The sequence below is a fragment of the Rhincodon typus genome, chromosome 31, assembly GCF_021869965.1.
Source record: "Rhincodon typus isolate 14 chromosome 31, sRhiTyp1.1, whole genome shotgun sequence".
Lineage (NCBI taxonomy): Eukaryota > Metazoa > Chordata > Chondrichthyes > Orectolobiformes > Rhincodontidae > Rhincodon > Rhincodon typus.
The window spans coordinates 36,134,121-36,152,065 of NC_063362.1; the positions used below are offsets into that span (position 1 = coordinate 36,134,121).

General features: G+C 46.0%; 1 protein-coding gene across 1 annotated transcript in view; it reads right to left on the bottom strand.

Annotated features, from left to right (window-relative positions):
* Nucleotides 1–16,987, bottom strand: part of epha8 (eph receptor A8) — a 416,521-nt gene extending 399,534 nt beyond the window's left edge. Inside the window, exons 1-2 of the mRNA XM_048615051.1 lie at nucleotides 16,855–16,987; nucleotides 6,616–6,680 (exon numbers count right to left, since the gene is read on the bottom strand). Of these exons, the coding sequence (XP_048471008.1) occupies nucleotides 6,616–6,680; nucleotides 16,855–16,987 (198 nt within the window). The remainder of the gene's footprint in view (nucleotides 1–6,615; nucleotides 6,681–16,854) is intronic.
* Between the last annotated feature and the right edge of the window lie 958 nt (nucleotides 16,988–17,945).

Here is a 17,945-nt window from a genome sequence, read left to right on the forward strand (position 1 = left end):
ATGTCTTACTTTGCAGTAAATCTGAGAGTGGTATTCTCCACTGACAGGATGCCGCTGTCAAGCCAAAAAGACATTTTGCCTTCCACACAAATCAGAAATGTGATATATAAGTTTCAGTGATGCCAGGTATTTAGGCTGTATATCCCAGTGACTGGCAGACCGTGTCAATGATCTTTATTCTATACCACATTTAGAAAGTTTCACAGCCCTATGTTCAATAAGGTTTCGCTGAACAGTCAGAAACAGCAGCATTTGGTTGAAGGCTGAGACAAAGCTGATAACTACCTTGGCTTACTGCACAGATCTGTTTTTCTGTTAGCAGCAATCCCATTATCAACATGATATATGTTTCAGTCTTGGGAAACATTTCTATTTGACCAAATCATTTCTGCAAAAATTACAATTGATGCACTTTTATGTGTAATCATGCTGAAAAATTGAACTGACTCAGTATAGTGGATCAAAAACAATTCTTGTGGCTGCACAAATGCAGTGAATTGACAGCTGCATGGATGGGGATTAGGGTATACTTTTCCATGTCTTGCTTTTGTGTTAATCCTCCAGGTTTGACATCCCACCCTTTGTTAGTTTTTTTTACAATTGGGCTTAATGTCAGTTATTACTTTAGACCTTTGGATGCATGAGTGACGTGATAATGAACCCCCACCCTGCTTTAGAGATAGTAAGAACCACTGATGCTAGAGTCAGAGATAACACAGTGTGGAGCTGGAGGAACCCAGCAGGCCAGGCAGCATCAGAGGAGCAGGAAAGCTGACATTTCGGGTCAGGACCCTTCTTTGTGATCCTTTTTCTGAAGAAGGGTCCTGACCCTAAATGTCAGCTTTCCTGCTCCTCTGACGCTGCCTGGCATGCTGTGTTGCTCCAGCTCCACTGTGTGTTATCTCACCCTGCTTTAGTTTGCTATGATTCAACTCTGATTGGATCAGGAGTTCCAACAGCTGGAATGTAGGATTTCCAACGAGCAGTGAGTTTGTGTCTCTGAACTCTAAGCCACCAGAAGTGAGAGTCCTCATCCAGGTTGATGAGGACATGCATTGAAGTGGGAATAAGTGTGATTGGGGGCAGGGGTGTGGGGATGGGTAAGGATCGGAAGTAAGTGCATAGAAAGAAATTTGCTATTTTTGTATCAGGTATTTTAAATGTTGCTTCATCATATTGGCCATAGTGGAATGAAGATGCAAAATCACCTGAACACAGGTGAAGAGAATGATAACTGAATCATGAAATAATAATAGAACCAGTAACACTTCAATATATTGATAAATGGAGATGTTAAAACCAGGGCACAAAAACCAAATCCACCGAAATCATTCACTTTGGACTGTAATTCAAGCCTGTGGTTTATAATTCTCGGAGAGAAACGCAAACGTGTAACTCCACTTCTAGTAGCACTATACAGACGTCAAAGCCTGGTGACAGCCATTGCTGCAGGACACCACCTCTATGCACCACATGCAGTGCTCGCTGATATAATTAAGAATGCTGAAACTAATTGTTTCCCCACATGTATCAAATACAAATAAATAACGGATTCCAATGAGCCAATCTTAGAGGAGTAATCCAAGAGTGGGGATAGAAGTTAAGGAAGATCTCTACAAACTTCACCCAATGCTCTTTTCAACTTTTGCAGGATGCTATGAGACCAGCTGTGCTACTTGTAATTCAGATTAACAGAATATGTCTTAGGTAAGAGACAACAAGGCGTAGAACTGGATGAACACAGCAGGCCAAGCAACATCAGAAGAGCAGGAAGGCTGACGTTTCGGGCCTAGACCCTTCTTCAGAAATGGGGGAGGGGAAGGGGGTTCTGAAATAAATAGGGAGAGAGGGGGAGGCGGATAGAAGATGGATAGAGGAGAAGATAGGTGGAGAGGACACAGACAGGTCAAAGAGGCGGGGATGGAGCCAGTAAAAGTGAGTGTAGGTGGGGAGTTAGGGAGGGGATAGGTCAGTCCAGGGTTGACGTACAGGTCAAGGGGACTGGATGAGGTTAGTAGGTAGGAGATGGGGCTGGGATTTGAGGTGGGAGGAGGGGATAGGTGGAAGGAAGGACAGGGTTAGGGAGGCGGGGACGAGCTGGGCTGGTTTTGGGATGCGTTAGGGGGAGGGGAGATTTTGAAGCTTGTGAAATCCACATTGATACTATTGGGCTGCAGGGTTCCCAAGTGGAATATGAGTTGCTGTTCCTACAACCTTCGGGTGGCATCGTTGTGGCACTGCAGGAGGCCCAGGATGGACATGTCGTCTGAGGAATGGGAGGGGGAGTTGAAATGTTTCGTGACTGGGAGGTGCAGTTGTTTATTGTGAAACGAGCATAGGTGTTCTGCAAAGCGGTTCCCAAGCCTCCGTTTGGTTTCCCCGATGTAGCGGAGGCCACAACGGGAACAGCGGATGCAGTATACCACATTAGCAGATGTGCAGGTGAACATCTGCTTGATGTGGAAAGTCTTCTTGGGGCCTGGGATGGGGATGAGGGGGGAGGTGTAGGGGCAGGTGTAGCACTTCCTGCGGTTGCAGGGAAAAGTGCCAGGTGTGGTGGGACTGGAGGGGAGTGTGGAGCGGGCAAGGGAGTCACGGAGAGAGTGGTCCCTCCGGAAAGCAGATAATGGTGGGGAGGGAAAAATGTCTTTGGTGGTGGGGTCGGATTTCAGATGGCGGAAGTGTCGGAGGATGATGCATTGGATCCGGAGGTTGGTGGGGTGGTACGTGAGGATGAGGGGGATTCTGTTTTGGTTGTTATTGCGGGGAGGGGGTGTGAGGGATGAGTTGCAGGAAATGCGGGAGACACGGTCGAGGGTGTTCTTGACCACTGAGAGGGGGAAGTTGCGGTCCTTGAAAAACGAGGACATCTGAGATGTACGGGAGTGGAATGCCTCATCCTGGGAGCAGATGTGGCGAAGGCAAAGGAATTGGGAATAGGGGATGGCATTTTTGCAGGAAGGTGGGTGGGAGGAGGTGTATTCTAGGTAGCTGTGGGAGTCGGTGGGCTTGAAATGGATATCGGTTTCTAGGTGGTTGCCAGAGATGGAGACAGAGAGGTCCAGGAAGGAGAGAGAGGTATTAGAGATGGTCCAGGTGAACTTAAGGTTGGGGTGGAAGGTGTTGGTGAAGTGGATGAACTGTTCGAGCTCCTCATGGGAGGACGAGGCGGCGCCGATACAGTCATCAATGTAACGGAGGAAGAGGTGGGGTTTAGGACCAGTGTAGGTACGGAAGAGGGATTGTTCCACGTAACCTACAAAGAGGCAGGCATAGCTTGGGCCCATGCGGGTACCCATGGCCACTCCCTTTGTCTGTAGGAAGTGGGAAGAATTGAAAGAGAAGTTGTTGAGGATGAGGACGAGTTTGGCTAAGCGGATGAGCATGTCAGTGGAGGGGGACTGGTCGGGCCTGCAGGACAGGAAGAAGTGGAGGGCCTTTAGGCCATCTGTATGGGGAATGCAGATGTATAGGGACTGGACGTCCATGGTAAAGATGAGGTGTTGGGGACCGGGGAATTAGAAGTTCTGGAGGAGGTGGAGGGCATGGGTGGTGTCACGGACATAGGTAGGGAGTTCCTGGACCAAGGGGGAGAAAATGGAGTCGAGATAGGTGGAGATAAGTTCGGTGGGGCAGGAGCAGGTAGAGACAATGGGTCGACCAGGTCAGTCAGGTTTGTGGATTTTGGGAAGGAGATAGAAGTGGGCAGTGTGGGGTTGGGGAACTATGAGGTTGGAGACTGTGGGTGGGAGGTCACCTGAGGTGATGAGGTTGTGGATGGTTTGGGAGATGATGCTTTGGTGCTCGGGGGTGGGGTCATGATCAAGGGGTCGGTAGGAGGAGGTGTCGGAGAGTTGGCGTCTGGCCTCGGCGATGTAGAGGTCAGTGTGCCATACTACAACCGCGTCTCCCTTGTCCGCAGGTTTTATGGTGAGTTTGGGATTGGAGCAGAGGGCTGCACGTTCTGTGGGGGAGAGGTCGGAGTGGGTGAAAGGGGTGGAGAGGTTGAGGAGATTGATGTCTCGACGGCAGTTGGAGATGAAGAGGTCGAGGGAGGGTAGGAGGCCTTGGGGTGGTGTCCAGGAAGAGGGGGTGTGTTGGAGGTGGGAGAAGGGGTCAGTAGAGGGAGGGTTAGGCTCACGATTGAAGAAATAAGCGTGGAGGCGGAGGCAGCGGAAAAACTGCTCAATGTCCAAACGTGACCGGTATTCATTGATGTGTAGGTGGAGGGGGACAAAGGTGAGCCCTTGACTGAGGACTGACCGTTCATCCTCAGTAAGGGGGAGGTCTGGGGGGGATGGTGAAGACTCAGCAGGGCTGTGTGCTACTGCTCCTCTGGAGCTGCTGGCTGTGGAGGTGGTGGGCAGAGTGACATCGGCGTCGGCTGTGGGCAGAGTTGCGTCGGCGGTGGGCGGAGTTGCGTCGGCGGTGGGCGGAGTTGCGTCGGCGTCAGTGATGAGCGGAGCGGTGTCGGCGGTGGGCGGAGCGGGGTAGGCGGCGGCAGCTGCGGTGACGGTAGGTGCGTCTTCAGTGTCTGTGGTGTTGGTCTCGGAAATGGAGGTGGTGGCATCAACAGCGATGGCATTCGGTGTCCCGGAAGTGGGGTACCCAGCGGTGGCGGATGTGACGTCATCTGTGGGTTCTTCGACAGTGACGTCATGGCCAATGGCGGCAGGCATATTGTGGGGAAGGTCCTGGTTAGGGTTGGGGATTTGGGAGGTGGAGGAAGCCCGTTTTGGGTGGTAGGTACCAGTAGGTTTACTGTACTTACGGTTTTTGGTGTCCAATAAAGCTGAGTAGAATTGTGAGTTCAGGTTGTGAATCCTACGAAGAATAAAAAACAGGAGAGGTCCTTTGCAGGTCTGGGAGAGGGAGGCTTTGAGCTGGGGTAGGCTTTATCCCTTTTCCGTACCTACACTGGCCCTTAACCCCACCTCTTCCTCTGTTACACTGATGACTGTATCGGCGCCGCCTCGTGCTCCCACGAGGAGCTTGAACAGTTCATCCACTTCACCAACACCTTCCACCCCATCCTTAAGTTCACCTGGACCATCTCTAACACCTCTCTCTCCTTCCTGGACCTCTCTGTCTCCATCTCTGGCAACCACCTAGAAACCAATATCCATTTCAAGCCCACCGACTCCCACAGCTGCCTAGAATACACCTCCTCCCACCCACCTTCCTGCAAAAATGCCATCCCCTATTCCCAATTCCTTCGCCTCCACCGCATCTGCTCCCAGGATGAGGCATTCCACTCCCGTACATCTCAGATGTCCTCGTTTTCAAGGACTGCCACATCCCCCCCTCAGTGGTCAAGAACGCCCACGACCGTGTCTCCCGCATTTCCCGCAACTCATCCCTCAACCCCTCCCTGCAATAACAACCAAAAAAAGAATCCCCCTCATCCTCACGTACCACCCCACCAACCTTCGGATCCAACGCATCATCCTCCGACACTTCCGCCATCTGAAATCCAACCCCACCACCAAAGACATTTTTCCCTCCCCACCCTTATCTGCTTTCCGGAGGGACCACTCTCTCTGTGACTCCCTTGTCCGCTCCACACTCCCCTCCAGTCCCACCACGCCTGGCACTTTTCCCTGCAACCGCAGGAAGTGCTACACCTGCCCCTACACCTCCCCCCTCACCCCCATCCCAGGCCCCAAGAAGACTTTCCACATCAAGCAGATGTTCATCTGCACATCTGCTAATGTGGTATACTGCATCCGCTGTTCCCGTTGTGACCTCCTCTACATCGGGGAAACCAAGCAGAGGCTTGGGGACCGCTTTGCAGAACACCTATGCTCGGTTCGCACTAAACAACTGCACCTCCCAGTCGCGAAACGTTTCAACTCCCCCTCCCATTCCTCAGACGACATGTCCATCCTGGGCCTCCTGCAGTGCCACAACGATGCCACCTGAAGGTTGCAGGAACAGCAACTCATATTCCGCTTGGGAACCCTGCAGCCCAATGGTATCAATGTGGATTTCACAAGCTTCAAAATCTCCCCTCCCCTCTACCGCACCCCAAAACCAGCCCACCTTGTCCCCGCCTCCCTAACCTGTCCTTCCTCCCACCTATCCCCTCCTCCCACCTCAAGCTCCACCCCCATCTCCTACCTACTAACCTCATCCCGCCCCCTTGACCTGTCCGTCCTCCCTGGACTGACTTATCTCCTCCCTACCACCCCACCTTTACTGGCTCCATCCCCGCCTCTCAGACCTATCTGTCTCCTCTCCACCTATCTTCTCCTCTATCCATCTTCTGTCCACCTCCCCCTCTCTCCTTATTTATTTCAGAACCCCCTTCCCCTCCCCCATTTCTGAAGAAGGGTCTAGGCCCGAAACATCAGCCTTCCTGCTCCTATGATGCTGCTTGGCCTGCTGTGTTCATCCAGCTCTACACCTTGTTGTCTCAGATTCTCCAGCATCTGCAGTTCCTACTGTCTCTGATACATGTCTTAGGTAAGGTTAGACCCAAAGGAAAAATCAGATAATCAGAGCTTCTGTAGACTTGCAATCACTTGAATGCCTGACACATTTTACATGTTATAAATAAAAGTTACCCATCATTGTTTTAATCAATGATTCTTTTTGTAAAGTGATTTCACTTACCCCATTGTGAGGATAAGTCAGCCATCCCCAATCTCCTTGTATCGATGCTGTATCTAGGAGATTAACTGAAAATACAGAAGAATATTTCTCATGTACAGTTTACAACATGAATAAATCTTCTGCCCTTCTGTATAAAATATATGCATACAAATTCTAGTAGTGTGCATAACGGATTACTTAAAACAATACAGGGTTCATCTGATAGCTTGTATGCTAGTCCAAAGCAGTAAATTAATTTTTTAAAATAAATTGCCAAATACAATTGTGTAATTATCTGTATGCAAAGTGGACTTTCTAATCAAATAGAAGTCCACTGGTCTGTAATCAAGAAATATTTCTCTAAGTGTACTGTTTCACTGCTGACAGACTGCTCTCCTCTCCTGCTCATGGTCACACCAATGTGAGGTAATACAACTGTGGAGCATTTTAATAGGTGCTTAACATACAATCAAGGAACTAGAGTTGCCACTTGACTCTTTGAATATGCTCCACCATTTAATAAGATCATGGCTGATCTAATTTTAATCTCAACTCTACGATTTTTTAATCACTTGGTGCCAATGAGTGTACAGCATAGGAGCAAATTTACTGCAGATCCTTAGACAGTACCTTCCAAACCCACGACCACTTCCATCTAGAAGGACAAGGGCAGCAGATATATGGGAACACCAACACCTGCAAGTTCCTCTCTTAGTCACTCACCATCCTGACTTGGAAATAAATCGCCGTTCCTTCACTGTCGCTGGGTCAAAATCCTGGCATTCCCTCCCTAATAGCATTGTGGGTCAACCTACAGCAGGAGGAATGCAGCGGTTCAAGAAGGCAGATCACCACTACCTTCTCAAGGGCAGTAAAACTAGGGATGGGTGAGAAATGCTGGACAGCCAGCGACGCCCACATCCCACAAAATGAATAGAAAAAAAGAGAAAAATGTTGGAATCTTTCTAAAAACAAATGCTCGAGATCACAGCGGGTCAGGCAGCATCCATAGAGAGAGACGTAACGTGAAAAGTTAGCTTGCTCTTTCTCTATGGATGTTGCCCGACGCTCTGTGATTTCTAGCATTTGTTGTTTTCAGGACAGCCAACACCCATTTGCTCTCTGCTAAACCGTTTGGTTGTGTAGACAGGTTTGTTAATCAGAAGTTGATCTATCACTAAGATCTACCAGATTTTATTTCGGGATGTGTAAACTACACAATTGGAGAGTTGCATCATTAGTCTGTTGTGAGGGAATTGACGTAAATGCCTGACCGGAGTTAATCCTAAAAATGCTCAATATATGTATTTACCAGAGTATTTTTAAATTAAATAAACATTGAGGAGTATGTGGGAGGGTGGGAGATAGTGGGATGTAAGGAATTTATCAAAATATAAAAAGGAAAAGAATTGCATGTATAGAGCACATTTAAATTAATTCAGATATTCAAAATCAGCTCAAAAACAATTAATTAAAAGCAGAGATAACAAGGTGTAGAGTTGGATGAACACAGCAGGCCAAGCAGCATCAGAGGAGCCGGAAAGCTGACGTTTCGGGCCTAGACCCATTTCTGAAGAAGGGTCCAGACCCAAAACGTCAGCCTTCCTGCTCCTCTGATGCTGCTTGGCCTGCTGTGTTCATCCAGCTCCACACCTTGTTATCTCAGATTCTCCAGCATCTGCAGTTCCTACCATCCCTAATTAAAAGCAGAGTGCTGTTCTGAGGGAGGGTGACCGGACCCGAAACGGTAACTCCGTTTTTTTTCCTTCACAGATGCTGCCAGACCTGCTGAGCTTTCCAGCAACTTTGTTTTTGTTCCTGATTTGCAGCATCCGCAGTTCGTTCGTTTTTAAATAAACGCAGAACTATGTGACTGCCGTAAATATGGGGTCAGAAAACACTGACGATTTTACATCAGCTACGAAAAACGGAAAAAAGTCGTCGACCTGTTCCTGTCTCCGCGGCCTGCCAGAACTGCCAAACATTGTTTCTATTTCAAAGTACATTGTGATATAATCGCAGAAATATAACCTGCCAATTTGTAAGCAGCAAGATCCCACAAAACGGCAATGAGCGAATCATTTGACGTAGTCATGTATAGTGCGGAGCTGTTTCCCTCCTCTTCGAAATAGTTGAAAAATCTTCTCCTATTTGCACTTGGTGAGCGATCAATTGCAAAGCGATTTGATTTTGCATTGACCATACTGTGTTTTGCATTTTAACGCAAAAATCTGCAAGTCTGACTCTTTTTAGCACGAGACTGCCTGCTAACCTTTTTAGAGGTAGAGTGGATGAAATAGTTGGCTCTATGCTGTTAACATTCAGTTCAGACATTGGCTGAGAAAATAAATTCCGCTGAAGAGAGATGCGAAACTAATATATTCCGACCCACTGTCCAACTGGTCAGAGCCCTAGTCCCAGTCTGCCTCATGTAATATGGAAAATAACTTCAACTGTTAGGAAAATGTAAAATACTTCGAAGATTTTACCCTTCCCGATCTGATTGCATTAAATCCTGTTAATGGAATATTTCTGGTCTTGTTGCTGTCAGGAGAGAGATGCAAAATTAGTGCCTGGGAACTGAATGCTCTATTTATAAAAGCTGCTTGATTTACATTGCACCTAGTTTACATTTCGACCAACTTCGATTGGAAATAAGGTGGACCTGAGCGTACAATGGGGAGCGCATTCACTACTGTGGACTGTGCGTTATTGTTCAAGATGCACTGCACTCCGTCGCCTCCGTAACTCCTTTTCTACTCAGGCTGAATATTACAGTTTTCTTTTCTTACAAGAACAAAATCCTTATATGTTGCGAGATGTCTGGAAGCCCTCCATAAACGTTAAGAAAGAATAAAAGATATCAGACTTTAAAATATTCCACAATAATGACACTGATCTGATATAAATGCCAACGCACCAAGTAGACAATCCTAGAGAACGCTATAATAAAAGCAATGGCAGGACAGAACGCCAGCAGCTGCAGAAACAGAAAGAGATCAAAAAGTTTCTATTCCAAAGAAATCACACTGGACCTGAAACATTAAATCTGTGAAGTTCCGTCCAATACGATTATTCAGGATAGAAAATTCTCTGGAACTTTTTGTATTTTAATCTAAAAGAATTTTTTTTTACAAAAGGGTAGAGCTGGACTTTGTAAAAAAAAGGTGAAATACACTGGACAGTCTGCGCTCAATTTCTCATTACATCAATAGCAACAAGAAAGGTGGAGTTGCCATTTCTCTCTTACCCATTTATAACATTGCAGCAAGGTCAGACCTACCCCAGAGAGTGCAGAAAATGTGGACATCGTTGCCCGATTGGGCGATTGGAACAGCGACGATTGATGCATGGAATGGGAGGTTTGAATCTCAGAAATTTACATTATGGAATGAGGCCGTTCAGGCCAGTGAATCTGCGCTCGCTCACCCAGCCTTTTCCAGTTGTTGCTTTTTCGCTCTGGCTAAACTGTAGAGCGTATCCCAATTTATTTTAAATGCTCTCTGAGTTCAGCTCGGACCACCCGTTTACACAGTGAGTTCGACGTGAAAATAATTCCCTTTCAATCGCATCTAAACTTTGTTTTGCCTTTTAGCCGCAATCTAGGATTCGGAAGAGTCTGGACACGAGAAACTAACTCTGTTTTTGTCTCTACAAGTGCTGCCAGGCTTGCTGAGTTTGGCCAGCACTTTCTGGTTATGGCCCTCGTAATTGTGAGGAACAGGATCTGAGCCAGTTAGCATTTCATTCACTTCGATTGAATCTCCCCTCGGTCCCCTCTGCTCCGAAAAAATAACCCCCAGTCCTATCCAACCTTCCCTCATGGTGGAAAGGCGAATGGGAAGGGATGAAGACGCGAATGGGGGAGGGGGTGAATAAAAGGATTAGGAATGGGAGTAAATTATTGCAGAAGCTGGAATCTGTACTAAAAACAAAAACATTGCTGGGGATCACAGCGGTCCAGGCAACATCCATGGAGAGAAAGCAAGCTAACATTCGGAGTCATCTGGACCCGAAACGTTAGCTTGCTTTCTATCCGTGGATTAGGACTGGGACCAAGTTCATGTAGAATTTCAGAGTCCAGTGCAGAGAGGTCTTTTTTTTATTGTCCCATGGGGATATGAGCGTCTGCATTGTACCCCTTCCTAAATTGTCCCTTGAACTAGAGATTTGTTGAGCCATTTCAGAGGGCAGTTAAAATGCAGCTAACTACATTGCTGAGGGTCTGGAGTCACATGTACGCCACATCGGGTAAGAACGGCAGTTTCCTTCCCTGAAAGACACGGGGGAGCCCGATTAATGTTTAATAGATGATAGTTTATGGTCACCGTTATTGACACTAACGGTCAAGAAAGTTTGGTTAATTGGATTAAAATTCTACCAGTTATAGATATGGGATTTGAACCCGTGTCCCCAGCATTAGCCTGGGCCCCTGCGTGTATAGTCCAGTGATACTCGCACTACAACTATTCCCGTTTTTGAAGCTGTTGGACCAAATAACCCGTTTTGTTTTTTTTTCGTTAATGCCATGTATGTAATTCAAAGCGGAAAAAAATGCCAGTTCTGAGGCAGGGTGACTCGACCCGAAATGTTAACTCTGATTTTTCGTCACAGATGCTGCCAGACCTACTGAGCTTTTCCAATAATTTGTTTTTGTTCGCTGAAAAAAAAGCAACCGATATTTCTAATAAGGAGCAGGGAGGTCAAAGGTCAGGTTCCTATAGCCTGTCATTCTATGAAGTTAAGCCCCCGGACCAGGTCAAAATCTCCAGCCGGCTTCAGAGGAAGGGGCGAGGGTAAAGTTTCAGAGGGCGGACTGGCACGAAATCCCCTGGTCACCCTGTCGCCTTCAGCTTTTAACGGCGACAGGGGTGCAGTCAGCACAGAATCACTACATTGTGGATGCCCTGGGCCATGGGTGAGGACAATATGTGCCCATGGACTATCCCCCACCTCTGCTCTTGACAAACCGGGACCTGCAGCGAAACACTTCTTTTGTGAACCCCGCTTTAAGGAACGGCCGGAGATTGGCAGGGTTCACTGGCGCAGGGTCAGGTCTCCAGCGTCCCCAACAATGTGTGTGTGTCTTTATAACTTCCCGAGCATTGACCCTCTGACAGACTTCGGGGACAACTTCGACTCGGGACAACGGTAATGTCCGTACCTCTGGGCTAGGGGATCCTAGTTTAAATTCTACCTGCTCCAGACGTGTGTCGTAACATCTCTGAACAGGTTGATTAAAAATGTTGAACAAAAACAAAATTGCTGGAGAGGCTCAGCGGGTCTGGCAGCATCTGTGAAGGATCACCGGACCCGAAACGTTAACTCTGTTTTTTTCCTTCACAGATGCTGCCAGACCGGCTGAGCCTCTCCAGAAAGTTTCTTTTTGTTCCGGATTTACAACATCCGCAGTTCTTTCGGTTTTGATTAAAAATGTTTTAGTTTACAGCCTGCTACAGGTCTGCAAGTGAGGAATTTTCGATTTCACTTGGAACAACCCAGTCCTCAGTTGAGTCCGTCCGCCGTGTCTGTCCAGTTTTGAGAAGGACCCGTGTCTGTCCAGTTTTGAGAAGGACTCTTCACTTTGTCAGTATTAACAGATACCACCAAGGTGGAGAGAGCGGAGCGCTTTCTGACATTTACAAATTAACTCTCAGCTAAGGATACAATCTTAACATCTTTCATCCTCGTAAATATCCAAAAAGGTCCTCCGTCGACTTGAATAACTTTTTAGTTTGAGAGAAATTAAACTAAAACATGACTTACCTAAAGAAAGGTTACGACGGCACTGTCTTTAATAAATGCAAGTTGTTGTTATTGAAACAGGGCCAGCGTGTATTGGTATCTACAAGGGACGGGTTTACCTGTCCGGCCCGCGGTGAAGGGGTGAGGGGGGTGGGGGAGGGAATTGTCAAATTAAAACAAAATTCCGTTCGATTCAACCGGACTCTGGTCTCGGTGGGTTCGAATGCATTTTAATGATCAGTCATTATTATGCTGTGGAATTTGTCCGCACATGAATTGGTACAGTTTCAGCCCAGAAGTCTTAGGGCTTGCGGTTCTTGTACTTCGCAATTGGCAAAAAAAAAGCCACTTCAGTTTGTAATGATCGCTCAGAAACTCTAACCTGGGTCGTGTCAGACACTCAACCACATACAGTGACATAATGCCAATGACACACGGAACTTCAGTGACCCGCAGCAACCTGTCAACTACAGGCAGGACAATGAGTCCGTTCTGAAGAAGGGTCGAAACGTTGACTCTGTTTCCTTCCTCCAGAGATGCGGCCAGTCCTGCTGAGTTTTTTTTGTCTGTTTCAGATCTCCAACGTCTTTGTTTAATTTTAGGGGAATGGATGCTTCCTTATGATTCTTTAGACCCCGTCACACTCTAATCGTTTCTAAACCGTCCCACCTGCAACTATATCTCTGGTACATCTGTCTAACTTTACACTGCCCATTGTAACCGGACAAGAAGGAAATCAGCTGAATTAATTGCATTTTGAATGGGTCCCGAAGTTAAAATTTGCAGTGACAATGTGGTGTGGATTTCATTAGCACTCTGCATCTCTCTAAAAAACTCTCTTAGAGTGCTAAATAAAAACCAAGAGAACTGCGGGTGCTATAAACCCGAAACAAAAATAGAAATTGCTGTAAAAACTCAGCAGGTCAGGCAGCATCTGTGGAGAGAAATCGGAGTTAACTTTTCGGGTCGAGTAACCCTTCCTCAGAACTCTTGAGTTCCCTGAAACATTAAATCTGATTTTTCTCCACAGATGCTGCCAGACTTGCTGAGCTTTTCCAGTAATTTTTAAAAAGGTTTTGTGTTTTAATTTGTTTAGACACGCAGTGTTAGCCTTACCCTTAAGCCGTTAACTTAATAATGTAGAGTCCTCTCCTGTTTACCCCTGTTCCTCACTTTCTTGGATTATTTAACCTCATCTATGTCAAGGATCTGGGAAAGTTGGGGTCGCCGTCCTTTAGTGCGAACCAGGCTAAGAGATTTGACTCCTGCTCACTAATCAGATGACTGACAGAAGAGATTTAGGACGAAAAAATCAGAGGCTTTATTTTGAAACAGCGGAAGTTGTTGTGATCGAGCAGCTTGAAAGCGGAATCAGTAACTCCTTTCCAAATGAAATCTAAGAAAGATCGGGGAAAAAAATATTTGCTTTTGGCGCAGACAGAAACACGGGGGGTGAGGGTGGTGAACGACCTCGTTCTGTATCAGTTCCTGATTTTGGCAATTTCAGGCTGGTATTTAACGTCGTTCTGTGAGCCCGGGACAGTTTGTTTTTATTATCATTTACATTTACCGCTATAGAGTGCTCCAGTACACGTAGGTCGGGTTACAGTATTTAAACGCTCACAACTCACGCTGCCAGGTTGTATAAACAAATGGGGCTTTGTGAAGTACATTTCATTTGTCAGCGAAAGTTAATGGCCACTTACAGTAATCTCAGGAAGATAATTACAAGATAAATAATTACTTCAAGTAATTTGATCTGCCCTCCGTTTAGTTAATTAAACTTGGTAAATTGATGTTTAGATTCGAATGTGTGTCTGTATATCCCCCCCTTCGAGGTTGAGAAATCGCTATAATTCTCGTTTCATATCACATATCCACTGCCATTCAGACCAGTTAAGAAAAAGCTACCCAGAAATTACTTGAAACAAAATGAATGGATTTGTGAATAATCCCAGCCCAGTGGGTGCTACATTAATTCTGCACATTTACCCCGGAAATCACCTCGACATTTCACCCAATTCATTTCATTGTAACGCCCAACCTCTGGAAGAATTTTGATGAGAATGTGTTGGCGTTGGTGTGGGTTAGTTAGGGTGATATTGAGACCGGTTTTGTCGAGCCGCCCTGCAGATGGGTGAACACACGGTTTGGGGAATGGCATCTGGGCCAACCTCGACATGAAGTTAGGTCTAACGATGCCATAAGGTAGAATTGAAAATTGGGCTCACATTCTCCGTGTAGTTGGGATGAATTTAACAATCAAACGGGAAAGAATTGAATTAGTGGTCGCAGTTGTAATGGTGAATTCGCGGGATGGTCTATTACAGTTAAAATGGTTAAGAATTTAAATTGCTTCAAGTTAAGAATTTAAAGTGCTCCAAATTTTAAGAAATTAAAGTGCCTAGTTTTTTTAAAGAATTTGAATTGCTTCAAATTAAGAATATAAAGTGTTACAAATTGTAAAATTTACATTGCTACAAATTTAAAGAATTTAAATTGCTGAAGAATTTAAAGTGCTTCAAATTAAGAATTTAAAGTGTTACAAGTTTTAAAAATTAAATTGCTCCAAATTTTAAGAATTAAATTTTCCTATTTTCAGTAATATTTATCCAATCTCTGGGTAGAATGTACAAAATATGCAAACCTCTACAAGACTGTACACAACGCTGACTGTTTTCAATATTAGCGATGAAATATAGCCGTCCGCCCCTCTTCTGAAGTGTGGGTTACAAAAAGTAGTGCCCCTTTTAAATCATGAATTCTAACAAAATATAAATGAATTTATATTGATTAGATGATCACTTCCACATAGAATTCACTGAAACACGCCGAGTTATTTTGGGAAGCGTTCAAGCGCTCAGTAAATATTTTAAGCAATTACTCGCTGAATCAAGTGACAGGATTCAGCTAATATGTTATTAAGGTCTCGCACATGTAGGAAACCTGCAGATAAAACTGGTCCCGCAAGCCAGTTCTTCTCCTTAATCCATGTTTAGCTGAATAGCTAAGAACCGCTTTGTGGATTTAAATACCAGAAGTAACACTTTCTCCTCGAGAGAAGTAGATTTTGGGGACGGAGAATATTAAAATGGAAACACCGACAAAAAAGCAAGAAAATACTGCAAATATTCCGCTAGTCAGGCAGTAACTGTGGAAAGAGAATCAGTTACTTTATGGAGTGGTTCTAGTGGTTTCTATTGTAAATAGCACGAAACGCTGATTTTTATGCCACATTTAGGGTAGAAAGTGCTTGTCAGTAAAATATGGGGACATAAAGATAGTTAAACATGAGGATAAACTGTTTTCTAAGCTCGTTGCAGCAAATCTGTTTTTGGGCGTTAATGCTGGGGTTGAGCGAAGCTGCTGCCTAATGGAGGTAAAATTGCACAGATCCGCCGGTGTGAAGGGGACCGGAAGGTGTGCGAATCCAACTTCTCCTTGTTTTCTGAAAATTTCTCAAAAATCATCTCACTCTCACCTCAAGTGAAGTATTTAATGCCTTCCCACAGTCTGTATAAAGTGAAGCATCTATTTGTAATAGAGAATCCAGGAGGAAATAAGCTTTTAAGGCATCTATACCCTCACCTCTCGATCAGTTCACCTGGACCTGAGCAGAGGCAGTCAGGGAGGGCAATGACTAACTTCTGTGAGTGTTAAGATGGTTCTTTTTCAAACATGGAATTGGCAGCACTTTGAGAATGTTGGGTGGAACAAATGTTCGTGTGTCACTTTACAATTTGACTTTAATTGGTTTTAAAAGGTGACTGGGTAAATTTAGTGTCCTCAGCGCGGTGGGGGCATTTTGAGTGAACAGTAATCTCCAGCGGGCCCAACTTTCCCAAATTCCCGGCATAATGACAGTTGCGACGGCCAATATAACAAAAAACCTTTCATGTTTTGGCCAAGATTATACGGAGAGCTTTGTGGGGGGTTGGGGGTGCGTGTTGGGGGGAATATGACAGCGTGTGCGACTGGAATTGAAAATAACAGCAAACAGACACTTAACACTGAGTTGGTTTGTGTCGCTATTCCCAGTAATGAGACAATCAACTCCCTTTCTGTATATATGCACACACATACACGCACACACACACAAACATCTGCATTGATAATCATTGATGGCACTTTGAATCATTCCTGGTTCTGCTAGCACACCTCTTGCTTCACGTGGTGACTCCAGCTCAAGCCGTTTCGGTTCAGCCTCCCTCCCATGACAGAACTAACCTCAACAGGAACACACTCTGTCATCCTGTGAAACAGCTCAAAATGATGTTAGCCTCTCCGCTGTCAGCTGTCCAGTCCAACAGTAAGACAGTCTGCAGAACTTATCGCGTTTACAATTAAGCTACCAGCTCTTCCGGCTTGTTTTTACAACAAATTACACTCGGAGATGCACGGGAGGAAATATTTGTGAAATGAGATGATGACAGCTGGTGTCTCTTTTAAACCATGTACCCGGTGACGCTGCCTCACATTGCAGCCAGTGTAGTGTTGCGGAGCGTGTCCTCTTACCTTCGTTCGGCGGAAAGTAGATGCAGTGTGATGTAGACAGGATATTCCAGAGGAATAGCCAGAGGCATCGTCCTGTAGCCATGGCTGCTGTTGCTGGTCGCTCTGTGTACAAACAGCCGAGCTCTAGCGGCATCTGAGCGCCTCTCGCTAGACTTTAAACCGCAGCAGCCAGCCCCGGGGCCGGGACTCGATCCCACCAACTGTCCGTCAAAGGCTCGCACCAATCACACTGCCAGTTTGCAACGCCACATCCAATCAGAGAGTGGGAAATCAAACCTCATTCTCCAATCAGACATGCCCAGTCGAACTCGGCTGAATTTTCAGCCTAAAGAGAACAGGAAATTAATCCTCTGTGAGAGAGTGTGGTTCTGTGTTCGTGTGTGTGCCTCTGTTTGTGTGTGCCTGTGTTCGTGTGTGTGCCTGTGTTTGTGTGCCTGTGATTGTGTGTGCCTGTGTTTGTGTCTGCCTGTTTGTGTTTATGTGTGTGTATGCTTGTGTTTCTGCGCGTGCCTGTGTTTGTGTGTGTGTCTGCTTAACCTTGTGAGAGCCTGGCCGCCTCTCTGTGTGTGCCTGTGCTTGTGTGTGCCTGTGTGTGAGAGAGAGAGTCTGCCTGTCCCAGTGTGTGTGCCTGCGTATCTATCTGCGTCTGCTTGCCTGTGCGTGTGTGTACGCCTCTGTCTGCCTGTCTGTGCATTTGCTTGTGCCCGCATGTCTTTCTGTTCTGTGTGTGTGTGTCCGCCTGCCTCTATCACTGCACCTGATGGCGTGAGAGCGAGAAAGCTTGGAGCTGGGACGGAATATTCCAGCATTTGAGCTACAACGGCCTCCTCAGACAGAAATAGAAAAATCCCAAATGAGCTGTTTACACAGATTGATCTCCACAATAGTAATCCAACTCTCGCGGACGAGCTCTGCCAGCAATGTCTCTTCCCAGACATTCTCCTAAAAAGTTTCAAATTGATAGAATTGAATTAACGTCAATATCCCCAACAAAACTAGTCCAAAAACTGGTTGAAAGAGGTTGGAAATATGATGAATAAATTACTGATAAACATAATGCTGTCTATTGTCACTCCAACGAATAACGACCC